The following is an 18,651-nucleotide window of genomic DNA, read 5'->3' on the forward strand; positions in this document are numbered from 1 at the left end:
GAGTTGGAGTCTCACTCTGTCACCCAGGCTGGAGTGCAGTGGCATGCTCATAGCCACTGCAGCCTCGACCTGCTGGACTCAGGTGATTCTTCTGCCTCAGCCTTCCAAGTGAGTGGCTAGAACTATAGGCATGTGCCACCACGCCCAGCTAATTTTTTGATTTATAGTGGAGATGAGGTCTCGCCAAGTTGTCCAGGCTTGTCTTGAACCTGTGGGCTCAGGCAATCCTCTCACCTTGGCCTCCCAAAGTGCTGGTATTATAGGCGTGAGCCACTGCACCTAGCCAAGAAGATTTTTTAATCTGTCTGCTTTTCCCAGGCCCTTTACTTCATGCCTTGGCTACTTCCCATATCCCAGAGAGCATCTTCTCAGCTCAATGATGAGATGTCAGCAGTGGTAAGAGTAGAATAGGGTCTTATTGCTTCTCAACTGGCTCCTGCCAAACCAAACAGTGGCAGACACATGGAGAAATTGCTGGCTGGAGATTGCAAAGAACATCACAATTCCAATCAATTCTAAGAGACAAACAGAGAGATTCACAAACATGTGCACAGACAAGGGCTTCATCAGGAGAACAGCCTGGGGTCCAGATTACAAGTGTTTGGAAATTCTAATTTTTAATATTTTCCTTCTTGGCTTTAAAATTTTAGTCTTTACTTTGAAGCTCTTGGGAATAATGATTTTTGTTTTTTTCTTTTCTCCAGGTGACAATGACTGGGATTGAAACTACTTTATGTATTTCTGTACTTTCGATACATATGCCATATGCATATGCAGATGAAAACTTATTTTCATCTTTCTAATTTCAAAGAAGAATTGCATTTGTTTTTCTTGGGTAATTTTCCCTAGTTCCTCCTTCCATCGACCCTCAGGTTATTATCAATAGTAGCAGCCGGAACATAGTAACTTTAACATGACCCCTTTTTGTTTTTCTCTTCACATCCAAAAAATGGTTTAGTGTAGGTTAGATTCATAAGTGCCCAAATGAATACCTGCAAATAACTTGTTTTTCTTATGTAGTTTGAAAAACAAATGTCAACAATTCTGAAGCAGACTGTGGTTTTATATGTTAGTCAGAGGTAATCTGTTTGATCCCTGGTCAGTTGAACTTCTGGGAAAATCAGAATTAAAATTAAAAATGGCACATCAGACTGGACACAGTGACTCATGCCTGTAGTGCCAGCACTTTGAGAGGCTGAAGCAGGAGGATTGCCTTAGGCCAGGAGTTCAGGACTAACCTGGGCAACATAGCAAGACCCTGTATTTACAAAAAATACAAAAATTAGCCAGGCATGGTGGCACACACCTATAGCTCCAGCTACTCAGGAGGCTGAGATGGGAGGATCCCTTGAACACAGAAGGTCAAGGCTGCAGTGAGCTATGATCATGCTACTGCATTTTAGTCTCACCTGCTATTGAACCAAGACACACCTAGAGTGATAGCATTGTAGCTTTCCAAGGTACCAGCTCCCAAAGGTTAAACATTTGCTTCAAACATTCTGAATTCCTTAATCACATATTATGGAGGTCTCATTCACAGATTTATCTATTCAATGGGTTTAAAAGTTGGCTGTTATTTGTCTACAAACTGATTTTTTTTTTGATCAGGGTTTTAGGTGAATATATAAAATTCATACTGATCAAATTTAGGAATTACACAATTATGAATGGGATGACTAATACTTTTGATGAAGGGACATAAAATCATTAGATTGGTATTATAAATAAACACAAACAAAAGAAATTTTGATAGAGTATGTATAAAGGTTGACACACTTCCATTAAAAAAATACGTTGAGAAGTATAGAATGGGAATGAAAGAGATCTATGCTTATAATAACAGTTAAAGCCGGGCTAGGTGGCTCAGCCTGTAATCTCGCGCCTTTGGGAGGCTGAGGTGAGTGGATTGCCTGAGCCTACGGGTTCGAGACCTCCCTGGGCAGGCGAGACCTCATCTCTACAATAAATCAAAAAATCAGCCGGGCGTGGTAGCACCGGAGCCCAGCAGGTCGAGGCTGCGGTGGCCTGGAGCAGCCACTGCACTCCAGTCTGGGCAACTGAGTGAGACTCCAACTCAAAAAAAAAAAAAAAAGTTCTAATTGCTATAAAGTGCTTTCTCAGACTTGAGTTAAAATCCACCTTTCTGAAGCTTCTGCCCATGTGTTCTAGAATCTGAATCAGAAGAGAGAGGATTGATTTCTCTTATCAGAGAGAACTTCAGGTATCTGAAAGAAACCATCATGCCTCCATAAGTTTTCTCTTCTCCTATTTGAAGGATTCCAACTGATCTAGCACCTCTTCCTATACAGGACATATCTTAAAAAAATCCCACACATCTTGTTAGCTAAAAACTGACATCCCTTCAGATAACCAAAGTCCCATGTGCGACTTTCATAATTGGTCACAATATTCCATATAACTATCTGGTCAGTGCAAAGTACGACCTGCTGGGTTCCGGTGATCCTTCTGCCTCAGCCTTCCAAGTAGCTGGAACTACAGGCACGCGCTACCACACCCGGCTGATTTTTTATTTATTGTAGAGATGAGGTCTCGCCAAGTTGCCCAGGCGGGTCTTGAACCCGTGGGCTCAGGCAATCCACTCACCTCAGCCTCCCAAAGGCATGAGATTACAGGCTGAGCCACCGAGCCCGGCTGCAATTAGAACTTTATAGTAATGAAACAGTCTGCTTCACAGCACAGTAAATGTCCTGTCACCAGTGTATGAAGGGTGAGGCTTGGACTCTAACCCGAGATGCTGGATGCCAGGAAAAGGACTTGAAATGGTGGGAAGTTGCACTGCCATGAAAATTCTTACTAATTCTATGATTATTTTTTTGAAATTCAAGATTAATGCCATTTGAAGAGTGACTTTTATGTAATTTTTATGGAATCTGATTTGCTCTCTGGGAGGTTACTTCATGTCTGTTCATGTTTGCAAATTTCAGCTTCAGTTCCCTATGAAAATTTTGAGAATGTTCACATGACTTAGTATTTAGAAGCATCAATAAATTCACATAGTACCTGTCTATAATCCCCTGTGACCATCATATGCTGTCAAATTGCTTCATTTCTGGTCTCAGCAAGTTTAGGGCTGTCTCTTTCTTCATCCTTTGAGCCAGGATTTATTTCATTATTTTGAGATTTTACAAAACACACATACATTCCTAATGTACATATTTTTGGTTCCTTGTAAGTCTTGTTAGGGACATAAAATCAGGAGATAGTAAAACAAAATACCAAAAAAAAGAACAAAATAAAACAAAAAAATCATTCTTCAGGAATAAGTGTGTTAGCAAATTCTGCTAACTAATCCTTTAGAGGCTTTTCCCTCCATCACCAGCTCCATCTCCCTCATCTGACACCCTCATGTGTTGCCATCACCTTCTTTGCTGCCAATGCAACAAGGTATATTAGCTGTTGAAACTGAAGATATTGATCCCCCTGTATGGTTTTCCCCATCTAATTTTATTCTATTTTAAAGTTGTGGTGTACAAGTCAGGATTACATACATATGTGGTTTAAGGTTATTGGCTAAGTTTTGGGCCTCCCATTACATCTCACTTCACCTGTATTAGGATCAGGCACCCATACTGATGTTATGTGCTCTTCTCCCTTCCCCAGTAGTATCCTGCTGCTGCCAATCTCTTTTGTGTAGTATTATGATAGGTGTTCAGGGTTCACTTATGAGTGAGAACATGTGGTGCTCAGTTCTTTGTCTCTGCGATAGATCATTGAGTATGATAAATTCCAAATGGTTCTCCCCATCGAAATGTCAACAATTACATTTTAAAAGTCTATATAGTAGTGATGTATATACAGCCGACCTCCCATATCCATGGATTCCACATATGTGGATTCAACAAACTGCAGATCAAAAATATTCAAACAGTAATTGTATCTGTACTAAATGTCTACAGACTTTTTTCTTGTCATTATTTCCTAAGTAATATTGTATAACAGCTATTTACATAGTAACTATTTAAATTGTATTAGGTATGTAAATAATTTAGTGATAATTTAATGTATACAGAAGAATGTGCATGAGTTATACATAAATACTATACCATTTTATATCAGGGACTTGAACATCTTGAATTTTGATATCCATGGGAAGTCCTGGAATAGATACCAAGGGACAACTGTGTTTCTTCAGATTTTGGAGTCAACCTATTTTGGGCCTGGGGTAACATCAGTCTTCATCACATATTATTTTGAGGCACCATAGAGATGCACAGGACTCAGCTGGAATGCCACCTTAGGGTTATGAGGTGCAATTGATGGTAGGTGATCAGGCCAAGAAAATGAGCTGCTTTAGGACATTTATAGTATCTTTTCCTCTGGTTGTGGCTCAGCTGAACATTCTTTCCAGACCCCAGAATCCAGGCTGGTTCATATTAAAAAAGGTAAAGGGATCTTAATGAAGGCCATTTTCAGGCCTGTTTGAATTTAGCAGCTCATTTAGGAGGGGAGTATTGACTGGTGAAAGGGCAATGTCTGCAAGAATAGCAGTGCCTGACAAAAACAGTTACTTGGCTTCCTGGGGCATCAAAAGTCATGAAAGCAAGATATTGATTTTCAAATTATTTGTCAAAAGTTGCAATCCTACTTTTGCCCTTGGTCAGCTGCATGTTACGGGGAAAGGTATACCTTCACATGGGCTCCTGGGGCAAAACGGATAAGTGGTGATATCTGCCTGTTTAGAGGCCCAGGCCTACCCGCTGTGAAACATTTGGTACAGATTTTTACACTTACTGAATGTACTGGTATGGCTGTATGGATTTTAAAAGAGAAATGCTTAAGCTTATGATTAACAGGAAAATATGAAATGCAATTTAAATCTTTATTGCCCTTAACTTTCATGAGATACATACATATATTGTTCAGCCACTTTGGTGTCTCCATCACTAGGATTACAAAGTTTCAGAGCCCGCACATCCTGGCCAATTCCTCATATCTTTGCTTTTCATGTGACCCTCATAGGCATCTCTTTTGGTGTCTCTGATTGGTTCTGAATGCTGAGCAGGGACAAGCACCAACACAGCTGGACAGGGCTGTAAGATTTGCTGTTCTGTCTTCCAGCTGGGAATTATTGCCATGGATACCAGTATCAGAGGAAGACTGGGGAGCACTCCTCACTCGCCTCCTGTGTGTCTGACATCTGTTTCTGGCTAGGCCAATCATGAGTGAGCTGCTAGCTTCATATCAAAACGGGAGACTGATTCACACCTCTTTTGTTTTCTTTTTAACCACAGATGGCCTCTGCCCAAGAAGCCAGGTATGGCCAGAAAGACTCCTCTGATCAGAACTTTGACTACATGTTCAAACTGCTCATCATTGGCAATAGCAGTGTGGGGAAAACGTCTTTTCTGTTCCGTTATGCAGATGACTCCTTTACATCTGCATTTGTCAGCACAGTTGGGATCGATTTCAAAGTAAAAACTGTATTCAAAAATGAAAAGAGAATCAAGCTTCAGATTTGGGTAAGTGACTTTGAACCAGCAGTGTTCTTCAATCTGGGGTATTGAACATGTAAGTGTGCAAGGGGAAAACTTTATGCCTTGTTCTGTCCCCACGGGGTTCACAAGCCTCCATTTTTAGCTTCTTTGCTGCAGAACATTCTGTTTCAAAGACAGTAGGAGTGATTCCTCTTTAAGATATGGAGAGTGAGTTATTATGCCTTGTTGTCAAGTGAGGCTGATTAAGAGTCGTCAGCAGAAAAACATATCCAAGCCTCTATCTTGTTGGTGGCAGAAAGAATACTCAATGAGAAGCCTGGCTCTGCCTTTTATCATCTGGGTGACCTTGAGCAAGTCTGTGAATCCTTCTATGCTACTTTTATAACCTATAAAATAGGCAAAGTATATCTGGCCCTTTATGTAACAGGAAGCAACCTTCCTTAGGCATTTTAAACAGGAAGATATAGGGAAAGCTTAGGTTTAGACCCTTCTTGAAGCCCCAGATATAACTTTGAACATAGTCTATTTATACTTTACAGACTTTGTGTTTTCAGCTTTAAGAGCTATGTGTATCTATACACTCAAATAAATAAAACAAATGAAACAAAATATTTGTTTGAAACAGGGTCTTCTCTAAGTAAAAGTTTCCTCAAATGTTTTGAGGGTAGATTTCTGCCTGTTCTTAGCCCCAGGAGATGATCAGCATTTTCTTAATTAAATGGTTGGGATACATTTAGGAGAACAGAGGGAAAATCTATGTAGGTAACAGGTCCAAGTAATATAAGAGATGAAGTAACCCCCAAAATTGGTCACCACGAGACAGGATTATGTAGTAAACATCTTATGGACATCATAATATGTACATAGTTCGGTGGCTCAGCCTGTAATCCCGCGCCTTTGGGAGGCTGAGGTGAGTGGATTGCCTGAGCCCGCGGGTTTGAGACCCGCCTGGGCAGGCAAGACCTCATCTCTACAATAAAATAAAAAAATTCGCCGGGCGTGGTAGCACGCGCCTTTAATTCCGGCTGCTCGGAAGGCTGAGGTGGAAGGATCGCTGGAGCCCAGCAGGTCGAGGCTGCGGTGGCCGGGAGTGGCCACTGCACTCCAGTCTGGGCAACAGAGTGAGTGAGACTCCAACTCAAAAAAAAAAAAGAATGTTTCTACAGTCAGTTTTGGCCTTTTTTTCCTGTTCGCTAGTACCTCTGCCACTGAAATTGATCTGATCTATAATCAGACATTTCCCAAGGGATGTTTTATACCTCCTTTTGAGACATTGCCAACAGCCACTACCATTTGGTGCTTGTGCCAGGATCAATCTGTGGGACTGACTATAAACCTCCCTTCTTAAATATGGAAAGTTGAGAGGAAGACAAATACCAGAGTTCAGCATTTAAAATTTTTTTAAAAGAACACTTCATTAAAATATCTGTGTAAACTGAATGACTTTTAAGCATCATAAAGGTCTTATTAAAGTAGAAATTTAAAGTAAAATTTAATGGTACAGGTATATATACAAACAGGTGTCTTCTTAGGTACCTTACAATGAATTGTTACTGTTTTACTTACTGTAACTCTGGAATCTTCCAAGTCTAATGAGAACTCACATAAGAGTGTTGACAAATTGACCCAGCATGGTGGCTCATGTCTGTAATCCCAGTACTTTCAGAGGCGGAGGCGAGAGGATTGCCTGAGCCCATGGGTTCAAGACCAGCCCTGGGCAACATGGCGAGACCTCATCTCTACAATAAATCAAACAATTAACTGAACGTGGTGGTGTGCACCTGTAATTCCAGCTACTTGCAAGGCTGAAGAGGAAGGATCACCTGAACCCAGCAGTTCGAGGCTACAGTGGCCATGAACTTGCCACTGTACTCCAGCCTGGGTGACAGAGTGAGACACTGATTAAAAAAAAAAAAAAAGGTTGACAAATACATCCTATCTCTCCATCATTTTCCAGGGCCGTTTTTGTTGGGAGGGTCCCTCTCTAGGAATTTGACCTCAATCAGTGTAGATACCAGTCACATATCCCAGTATATGGAGAAAAAAACCTCGTCCATTGCTTCATGCAACCAATTGTCATATGATACATTTTATATTAAGTTTTAAGAATGGTTCCTAAATTCTCAGAGGTTTTGGTGAATTAAAAATTAAATTAATTTGATAACTACACATCTCTTAACTCCCTGACAATGTTCTTTCTTTCTGCTTATGTAAAAGTACAATAATTCCTCTGGCTAACAGCTTCTAGTTTTTATTATCTTGTGTCATAATTCTTTAAAGATGATTTTTGTAATTATTTAGATAGAACAAATGGTGTGTTAAGCCAATCTTATAATTTCTAGCAATTTTTTCAATTTGACCGAAATTATTTGCTGAGGTACGAAATCACCTACCCTTAATGTAAAGCAGATATACAAGGAGGAACCCCCCCCCAAAAAGAATTATTTTTTGGAGGGCAGGTCCCTTGTAATACAGGTTCCCCTGCTAGGTAAGTGTTCTAGGGACCCATTGGTATCAGTGTAACAGCTAGGATTGTTGTGAGAGGCTATGTTCAGCTTCAGTGAATTTTTAAAAAATTGTAATGATGTGGGGTACAAGTAAGCATTAGGTGCATAAGTAGTTTATGTGCAGGTAAAGTTTGGGTCCCAAATTGGTGCCCACTTCTCCTGGTCTAGGGTCAGTTACCCTTAGTAATATCACATGCCCCCCCTTCTACTGGTAATATCCTGTTATTGCTGACATCTCTCTTGTAGTATTGTGATAAATGCTCAAGATCCATTTATAAGTGAGAACATGTGTCTCTGTTTCTGTGATAGATCACTGAGTATGATGGATTCTAAGTCCATCCAAGTTGCTGTGAAGTCCATAATTTTGTCCTTCTTGATGGCTGCATAGTATTCCATTATGTATATATACCACATTTTCATTATCCAATCCAGTTTTGATTATACCAGTTTTGATGAGAAGTACAGTTGGTTCCATGTTTTTGCTATTGTCAACAGTGCTGCAATAAACATGTGTGTACAAGTATCTTTTTTTGTAGAATGATTTGAGTTCCTCCAGGTATATTCCCAGATTGGGGATTGCTGGGTCATAGGGAAGGTCAATTTCTAGTTCTTTTAAAAATCATCATACTGTTTTCCATAGAGGTAGAACAGTGTAGAAGCATTCCTTTTCCTCTGCATCCTCTCCAGCTTCTGTTGTTTTTTTAATGGTGGCCATTCTTACTGGAGTTAGGTGGTATCTCAATGTGTTTTTGATTTGCATTTCTCTGATGATTAGTGAGGCTGAGCACTTTTCCATGTGTCTGTTTGCTGTTGATGTGTCTTCTGTTGAGAAGTGTCTGTTCATGTCTTTACCAACTTTTTGATGGAGTTTTTGTTTTGTTTTTTTTTTTCCTTTTGGCACGTTTGAGTTCCTTGTAGATCCTAGATGTTAGGCCTTTGTCAGATACAGAGTTAACAAATATTTTTCCCATTCTGTGGGTTGCCTTCCTGCTTTCTTGATGGTTCAGTACCTTTTGTTGTTGTTGTTGAGATTTTCTTTCAATGCATTTGCCCATTTCATGATGAGTGATTTGCTAGTGTGCCTGCCCACACTATACTGAGTGTTCAGCAGTTTTGTTTTGTTTTTTTACCAAAAATGGCATGACCCCTGGACCCTACCCTCCCTATTCACCCGATCTTACACTGAATGACTTTGTACTGTTTCCCCAGATGAAAAAAGTTTTCAGAGGGAAACGTTTTGCTGAGGTGGAAAAGTTGAAACAAAAAATGGCAGAAGCACTAAAAGGCGTCATCATTGATGAATTCAAAAACTGTTCTGAGCAGTGGGAAAAGTGTCTTGATAGGTGTATTGTATGGTATCAAATAGAGAGTACTTCGAAGGTGACTGAAGTTTAAACATGTAAGAATAAATACACAATTTTTAATAAGTAAATTCTGGGCTTTTTGGGTACCCTCTTATATTTAAAATAATACAAATTGTTACTCGTACTTGAGAAATATTTCTTTAAAACACTCAATGCTGGCACCAGACCAGCTAATTCACTCACCTTTCTTGGGCATTAAAGTAAGTGATTTCTGAGTGTGTCTTACTTCTGGATGAATGTTGCTCTTCTCTGAGCCAATCAAGGATCCACACAGACACCTGAGTTGCTTCTGCTCTAATTCTTCCTCATGCTTCTTGGTTTCCATAACTTCACACAAAAACCTGTTCCATATCATTCTGTTCAGATTTGGCTCTAATCTTCCACAATCCATCATTTTTAGAAAACATCCAAGTCTCACAGTCAGTCCAGCTTGGAATCTCATTCTAGGACCTCCATTCTCCTGCTGTGTGAACACCCACATTTCCATCAGGGCTCAGCCACTTGGAAATCCTTTGCTTTTTCCTGTCATCAGTCACAATAGTAGTTTTATGGTCAATATTTCTGTAAGTAACACATAATCTCATTTCTTTCTCTTTAGGTATATCAGGAGCTCTTAAGACATAAGATTCTGGGGGTATGAAGATTAGTTTTACATTATTTACTAACTGGTCTGTTAGACTGTGAAACATTCAAATGGAGCATTGTATGTAGATTTTATGCTTATCGAACTTGTAGGATGGTTAGAGAAATTAATATTCATGGAGTCATTATGTACTTCTACAAAGCAAATTGTATAAATGTTTCACACAACTAGAATTTATTGAATAGATACCATATGCTAGGTTTTTGACTATGCATTATCTCTAATACTTACAACAATCCAAATTTGTATTTATTATTATTCTTATTTTACCTGAGAAATCTGAAGGTGAGACAACTTAAATAACTTGTTCAGGGTTGTACATTGTCAGTGGCTTAAAGGGGAGGCCAGGCCAGATCTCATAGTTTCTAATGCTGGACTTGTTCCTCTTCATCATGCTGCTATTATTAAGAAGACTTAGCCGGGCTCGGTGACTCAGCCTGTAATCCCGCGCCTTTGGGAGGCTGAGGTGAGTGGATGGCCTGAGCCCGCGGGTTCGAGACCCGCCTGGGCAGCGAGACCTCATCTCTACAATAAATAAAAAAATCAGCCGGGCATGGTAGCGCATGCCTGTAATTCCGGCTACTTGGAAGGCTGAGGCGGAAGGATCGCCGGAGCCCAGCAGGTCGAGGCTGCGGTGGCCGGGAGCGGCCACTGCACTCCAGTCTGGGTGACAGAGTGAGACTCCAACTCAAAAAAAAAAAAAAAGAAGAAGACTTCTTGAAAATGGCAGTGTTTTTTTGAAGATGGCAATCCTGGGTGATGCATCTGGGATGTTGAAAGTGCTTTTGAAAGAGATCATCATCTCAGTGATCTGAGGTGTTCAAGAGAAGGTGTAATAAGGAGTGTCGGTGGCATGCTGAAGTATAGACAATCCTGAAGTCATCCAGGGATCCTTGCTTTACACTATAAGTGTGGTGGAATACATTTAGTTGAATGTAGTTATGATTGTTTAACAACTTTGGCAATCATTTATTGTGGAATGTATTTAGCACTAATGGTTTGTCATCTCATTGTGTTTTAATAACCAAACAATTGTTTTCACAAATCACAATATTTATATGAATGTGCTACTAATTCATTAAGATTCGCATCATCATAATCTATTATATATTTCAGAACAAAGGAAGCAAAACAATTACATGTATGAAAACTGCCATGAGTTAGTACATTATACCATTACTGTTACCAAGCCAAGTTTCAGATATTGATTCGATTCAGATCACTCTATTACTTTTAAACCATTCATAAATAAAATTGTTTCAAAGTTAGGCAACCAAGATGGGGAGAGCCTAAGTGATGAGATCTTACCTTAGAGTTCTGACAGAGCAGAGCCTAAAATACAGGTCTCCTGCTAGCTGGGCCAGTCTGATTTCTATTATACCAAGTTCGCTCTCCAGGTAAGTGTTTTGTCACAGAAATTGTGATAAATCTCACTCCTGGTTGCAATGGAATCCACCAGGCATAGAGAAATTAAACTTGAGGTCAGGTTTCTAGTAGTACTGAGCCTGGGTGGGCAGACTTTTCTGCCTGTTGTTCTACTCAATGCTTTGCTTTTTTTTTTGTTTCTTTCCCCGATGTGCTGTGTAGAGATTTTCTGATTCTACAAACTGGATTGCTTCAAATAAACCGTTTTAACATCTACTAGACACATTGATATCTCTTTTTAGACATGTTATACCTCCTCTCTGTGGAAGTCCAATGCTGCCTTAAAATAACCTCGTTTAGAGAAATATTATCATTCTTTCCTGTTTAGTTATAAATTTATATTCCATTAGTATATTTATAAAGCCTTCTGTCCTTCACTGTATTATAATTTCCTATTGCATTTTTATTTTATTATTTTTATGATTCTCAAAACAAAATTTTTAAAAACTTTAGAGATTCTAAATATTCGGGTTTGTTCTTGTGTCTGTTTAATGCTTTTATGAATACATTGGAGAGAAATTGAGAGTAGCTTTTCACTTTAATTATAGAAAAATACAGCCGGGCTTGGCACTCAGCCTGTAATCCCACACCTTTGGAAGGCTGAGGTGAGTGGATTGCCTGAGCCTGCGGGTTCGAGACCCGCCTGGGCAGGCGAGACCTCATCTCTACAATCAATCAAAAAATTAGCCAGGCGTGGTAGTGCACGCCTGTAGTTCCAGCTACTTGGAAGGCTGAGGTGGAAGGATCGCCGGAGCCCAGCAGGTCGAGGCTGCGGTAGACAGGAGAGGGCACTGCACTCCAGTCTGGGTGACAGAGTGAGACTCCAACTCAAAAAAAAAAGAAAAAGAAAAATACTTCACAGCTGGGATTTTTAATATCTTGCTTCTAATTTTAAAAAACAATGCAGTCTGGAGAAAGGCTATGTAGAATGGATTTCAACTCAAGGAGAAGACTCAAAAATAGTGTAGCCTCTATTACTGAGAAGAATGTCACATGTATTTATTTTCAGTGTCTAGATTATTAGCCTAAGAACATCGAGGCTTAGAGAAATATTTGCAGACTCAAAAGTGTTGGCAGTTATTTAAATTAGACCGCATAGATGGTCAGACTTGATAGTGTGATTCTTCTAAATAAATGACAATTTTCGGCTGGACTCAGTGGCTCAGCCTGTAATTCCAGCACTTTGGGAGGCCAAGGCAAGTGGATTGCCTGTGCCTGCGGGCTCGAGACCCACCCAGGCAACTTGGTGAGACCTCATCTCTACAATAAATCAAAAAACAGCTGGGCGTGGTAGCGCATGCCTGTAGTACCGGCTACTTGGAAGGCTGAGGTGGAAGGATCGCCGGAGCCCAGCAGGTTGAGGCTGCTTTGGCCGGGAGTGTGCCACTGTACTCCAGTCTCAGCAACAGAGTGAGACTCCAACTCAAAAAAACATTAAATTAAATTAAATTTTTTAAAAAATGACAATTTTCTTTACTTAAAGAAGGAACAGGGAATGTCTTAAGTTGGGTCTTCACTGTCCAAATCCAAAATGTAAGATGAACTCTAACTTATGGAAGGCTTAGTCTTCACAACCTACAGCTCAGTTAGAAAATATAGCTTGAAAATGGTCAGGGGCAGATGGGCAGAGGCGATTCATGTTTCTGTAAAAATTAGAACAAGTTTGTACTATTTTTGCCTTTTTCCTGGCTTTTCTTCTCCCTCCATCCCTCTTTCCCTCTATTCCTCCTATTTCTGAACTCTGGCCTGGCTAAGTTAATGGAGACTCATCTTTCATGTGTTCAAATGCCAAGGCTGCCTACCGAGATGTCACGTGCCCTGGACAAAAGGTCAAGTGGGGGACTTGCAAGTAAAGCACCCGGCCTTGTGCTCCTGCTCAGAGTTGTGCTTGCCTCCAGAAAGGGGAGCCTTTTCCTCTTCACAAAGGCGCCACCTCCTTATCACTTGCCTACCACTCTGCAGGTAACCAAAGGAGATTCCGATGCCTATACAGCAACCATATACACAGGCAGTGACTATGTCATAACCAAATGAAGGAGATGGAGAAAACCAAGAGAAGTCCTGCTTCCCTAGCGGAGGCCTAGAGGAAAAGTGTGTTTCAAATACACGTTATGACAAGGCCAACAGCCTGGGAGACAATGGCCATTAATAAGAGAGTTTGTTATACTCACAGATTCCAAGAGAAGGGTACCTGGTAGGCGGTGGGTGGGGCACATGGGAATCAGGGGAAATCACAGGGGATCAATCAGGAGGCAAAGGGCAGGGTAGAATGGTGGGCAGGAGCCTCTACCGTGGTTTTTGCAGAAAAGAATGGGAGAGGTAGGGTAAGCAGATTTAGGATCGGCTAGTTTGGATAATTTCATCAGGATAATTTCTAGGACATAGGAGCTGTCCCTGGTTGTCTGGTACTTGGCCTGGGGTGATTTAGGGCAGGTTGGACAGTGATTCAGAGTGTGAAGACCCAGTAAGGGAGGTAGATGGAGGTGTGGGTTCTGCGTTGGTTGGTTCGCTTTAGAAAAGTGTGCTCAGATAAGCTGTGGCAATCTCTAGAAATTGGCTAATGCTGAGAGGAGCAGTCTCTCCAGGACTAGTGAGGGCCCAGATATCAAAGCATCAGAATACAAAAAAAAAGACAAAGTGATTTTCCCAACGATATGTCACAAGCAGGTTTCTAATCCAGACACTGAGTCCAAAGTCCATGTGCCTGACCACAGGGTATAAAAGGTCCAGGAAGGCTAAGTGATTTGTCCGAGTCTTCAGGAGATCCTCACATACCCTAATCTCAGCAAGTACTTCTTCTATACTAGGTAATTACAAAATAACTTTCAGTATTCCCTTGTTACCCGTCCAAGATATTATTTCTAGTTACAGAAAAGAATCAGTGGTTTGGCTTGGAACTTGCCATTTGCCAGGACAAATGATTTGTGCATTTTATGTTTTGTGTTTAAAACACATAGAGATGTACAGTAGGAAGGACTGGAACACATGAAATACCTTCTTCCTGTACATTTCTGGAATGCCTGTCTCCACTATTAAAGAAAGAAGAGTGTGTGGAAGAAAGAGTCTGAATAAAATGGAATAAATACCCATGGAAACACATTTCTCCCTGTAATCTTTACATTTGGTGTTCATGTGGCCTGGTCGCACAGTGCATCTTCCAGGATAGTGTTCAAATCCACTCATCCATTTATAAGGAACCAACACTTCCCGCCCAGGCGAATTCCTTAAGAAAATCACTGAAGCCAGTGACAGCTGCCAAGACCATTCTTGGTGCTGTCATTTCTGTGCTCTTTTCCCTCCATCACATTTCTTCTAACTTAGCATCTGCTTTTTCTGAGAGATTGAGAAAGACAAGATTTAGTTTCACTCCTGAGAGGAAGCTGATACTGTGTGTGAAATGTCAAGATGCAGGATAACATTCACTCAGACAGCCCAACGCAGCAGCCTCTGCGTCCCACTGTGTTTAAACCAGTCTTCTCAGCATTGGCAAAATACAAAGGATCGTACAGACTTTGTTTCTGGCCTAATAGAGCTCACCGGCCATGTGAGAAGATTGGAAAACAAACGCAAAAGAAGGCTCACCCGGTGGATCAGTGACTGTTCTACCAAGGGGCAGAGTGACTCAGAGGTTTGAGCGGGAACTTTGGGGTCTGGCCATGCAGGATCCAAATGCTGTCTCTGATTCTCCGTGCTTCCATTTACTCCATTTGTGAAAAGCGGGAAATAACACCTACCCCTTCAGTATTGTTAAGTGTTTACTATACTAAATGCGTAGTCTTAGTTCAATACTGGTTACAGAACGAGAATTTAACACGTTAGTTTTCTTCTTTTCTAAAAACAGTGTGGCAACATTGTCTTTTGTATTGAAGTAAGTAATTGAATGGAATCAATACTTGTTGGTGCCTACTATGTACCAGGCACTGTGCTGGGTGTAGAGGATATACTGGCAAAATATGCATGGGGTCTGCCACAAGGAGCCAACCATGTGATGGGGGGTTGGAATTCCGTTGCTGTTCTGAATTGTCCAAAAGGCCTGAGCACATGATGCATGGGAAAGATGCCTAACCCAGCCTTGAGGACCCTGGAAAAGTTGCCTGGGAGTGTTTATCTGAGCTGAGAACTGACACATGAAAAGGAATTATGTGTTCTTTCATTCATTCATTCACTCACTCACTATCAGCATTTATTTGTTTATTTTATTTACTCACTCAATAAGTCAGTCAGCATTTATTTGCTCACTCAATCAATCAATCAGCATATGCATGAGCTTTAGTGTTTGGATACTGGGAGTTTTTACTATGTGCCAGACTCCGTGGAGAAATTGGGAACTGAAAGTATTAAAAAAAAAAAAAAAAAAAAAGATAGTGAGAAATGCCATGGAAAAATAATCAGAGAATTCTGATAAGTGAAGACCACAACAGGGGAAGGGAGGCCTATTTTAGTTAGATGATCAAGGAGACTTTATACAAGATGCTAACTGGGCTGAGACCTGAAAGGTCAGAGGAAGCCAGCCATCTGAAAAACAAGATGAGTTTTCACTTTTGAAAGGAGAGCTTTTGTGTTTTGTTTGTTGGTTTGCTTTTTTCACAATAGCTTCATATAGAGTGTTTATTGCCTGCTGATTGTCTATCAGATTCTGACTCACCTCCCATTTTGCCTCCATTTAAGCAGGAGTAGATTTATATTATTGGGCCTAAAGCTTTTACAGTTTGCCAATCCTCTTCAAGGAAAAAGATACACAAATATCACACTAATGAAAAGTGGCAGAAGGCAGATGACCATGTGAACACACTGCTGGGGCTCACTTGGAAGGAATCTGAAGCCTAATCTTCAATTAGCTTCATGGTGAAGGAAAATGTACCTGTGTGTCTCTAGGGACTGGAGAAGTCATATGTCAGGAAGGAGAAGCTGTAATAGCTAGTGCAAAAGAGTAATGTGGAGTGGGAGCATGCAGGCAAAGGTATGGATAAAGAAGGGGTATTGGGGCAGGAGACAGGATTTCAGGCCTCTCTGTGTAACCTTGGGACGAATACCCTCCCCAGCCATCGGTTATCTGATCTGTAAAATAAAACTCCAAGTAATAAAAACAACAGTAACCACCACAAAAAACTCAAACTGGCATTCAGTGATCCCTAATGTGCTAGGTACAGTTTTGCATGCTTTATAGGTAGTAAGTCACCTAATCCTCACAAAACCCTATGAAACAGACACTGTCCTTATCTTCACCTTACAGAGGAGAAAACTGAGAGACAGAGAGTATGACTACTTTGTCCAAGATCATATAGATAACATGCTGTTAGCAGAGCTGAACCTGGGCCACCTGACTTTGAAGCTTTTTTCTCTGAACCCGTGCTGCTACACCCTTTCTCTATAACCACTACTTTTGAGTGATTTCTCTGAGACAACCATGGGGCATGTTTTATTGTAATGCTTAAAACGACTTGAGCTATTGGTATTAATATCACTTTTTTTAAAAAAAAGGTTTGAGGAAGCCAAGACTCCGAGAAGTTAAATAATTTTGAACACAAATATAGCCATTGATGCCTACTTTATAAGGAAATAAATTAACTCTCACTTAAAACTGGTTGCGTGCATAGAAAAAAATACCAATGAAACCAGGTCCTTACCTAATCCTCTCTGAGATGTACCATTATTCTCTGAAAAGGGAAAGCAAATGGGCTGAGAACTTTAGCCACAAAAGCCAATGAAGCTTATGGGTTTAGTCACGGGGAGCCCAGAAAAGCCTGTGTGTCACACAAGGGTGGATATTCAGAGCTGGCCTCCCTGCTGTATGTGTGATGTTCCCTGATGCTAACTGCTGACCCACACTGGCTTTGACAAATGTGTCCCTAAAGGAAGATCAAAAGAATGCTGTTTTTAAAATAAAATTAAATTTATTCAATTTTAAGAAAGATTTTAAATTAAAATAATATTATAACTCTTGCTCTTTTGGTAATCTGGTGGATGGTAGATTTTTTAAAAAGCTTTTTTTGAGTATTCATTTGTATTTAATTATTATTAGCATTATTTTGGTCTTGGAAGCCTAAATGGTCTGGGAACCAGTGATGTGGAGGGAATAGTGTTATAGACACAGCTGCAGAGCCAGGTAGTGGCTGTGTTTTAGTCAAACAACCCCTGATGTAGCCTCTTCTTAAAGGACCAGACATTTATGAGTGATTGCTATGTGCTATGCAAAGTGCCAGTCTCTGTAGGTAGGGAAACCAAGAGTTTTTAAGCTTTCTATCTTCCAGTGCTTACAGGATAATGACAGCGAAAGCACATGCAGAAGAATGAAAGTGGACACCTACCCATCACCATATAAAAAAATTAATTCAAAATGATCAAGGACTTAAATTTGAAACCTCAAACTATAAGAATCTTAGAAGAAAACTTGGGGAACATCCTCTTGTACATCAGAGTAGGCAATGAATTCATGACCAAGTTCTCAAAAGCAAATGTAGCAAAAGCTAAGATTGACAGGTGGGACCATATCAAACTAAAAAGTTGTTGCACAGTACGAGAAACCATCAAGAGAATAAAGAGGGAACTCATGGAATAGGAAAAAATATTTGCAAGTTATGCATTTGACAAAGGCCTAACATCCAAGATCTACTAGGAACTCAAGCGAATTGATGGGAAAACAAAATAAAACAAAACAAAAATTAAAAAGCAAGCAAAGGGCATGAACAAGCACTGCTCAAAGGAAGACATTCAAGCAGTCAATAAACATATGAAAATAAATGCTCAGTCTCACTAATCATCAGAGAAATACAAATCAAAACTACAATGAGATACCACCTGACACTGGTAAGGATGGCTATCATGTGCTGTCCATTGAAACTGAACTGGATAAAAAAAATGTGGCACATATACACGATGGAATATTACACAGTCAGAAAGAAAGACAAACATTTGGACTTTGTAGCAACGTGGATGGATTTTAGAGTCTATAATACTCAGTGGTCTATTACAGAAACAACGAACTGAGTACCACATGTTCTCACTCACTGAGAACAGACACTGAGCATTCACCATAATACTATAAGAAAAGGATTGGCAATAGTGAGATACTGCTAAGGGAGGGAAGGGAGGTAGGTAACATCAATAGAGGTACCTGATCTCAAACCAGGTGAAATGGGGACTAAAAGGAGGCCCAAACTTTACCTGTACAATAACCACTTGTTTACCTAATCCTGAATTGTACCCCACATCTTTGAAAAAAAGGTCAAAAAATGACAGATGTTGGCGAGGCTGCA

The 18,651-nt window shown here is 40.3% G+C and overlaps 1 protein-coding gene across 2 annotated transcripts in view; it reads left to right on the forward strand.

Annotated features, from left to right (window-relative positions):
- The window catches only part of RAB3C (RAB3C, member RAS oncogene family), a 260,871-nt gene that overhangs the window by 11,519 nt on the left and 230,701 nt on the right, over positions 1 to 18,651 (forward strand). For both annotated transcript variants that reach the window (XM_008059479.2, XM_008059478.2), the window contains exon 2: positions 5,253 to 5,480. In XM_008059479.2, the coding sequence (XP_008057670.1) occupies positions 5,253 to 5,480 (228 nt within the window). The remainder of the gene's footprint in view (positions 1 to 5,252; positions 5,481 to 18,651) is intronic.

The sequence above is a fragment of the Carlito syrichta genome, unplaced genomic scaffold, assembly GCF_000164805.1.
Source record: "Carlito syrichta isolate Samal-C Ts95f unplaced genomic scaffold, Tarsius_syrichta-2.0.1 Scaffold304160, whole genome shotgun sequence".
In the NCBI taxonomy this organism is placed as follows: Eukaryota; Metazoa; Chordata; class Mammalia; order Primates; family Tarsiidae; genus Carlito; species Carlito syrichta.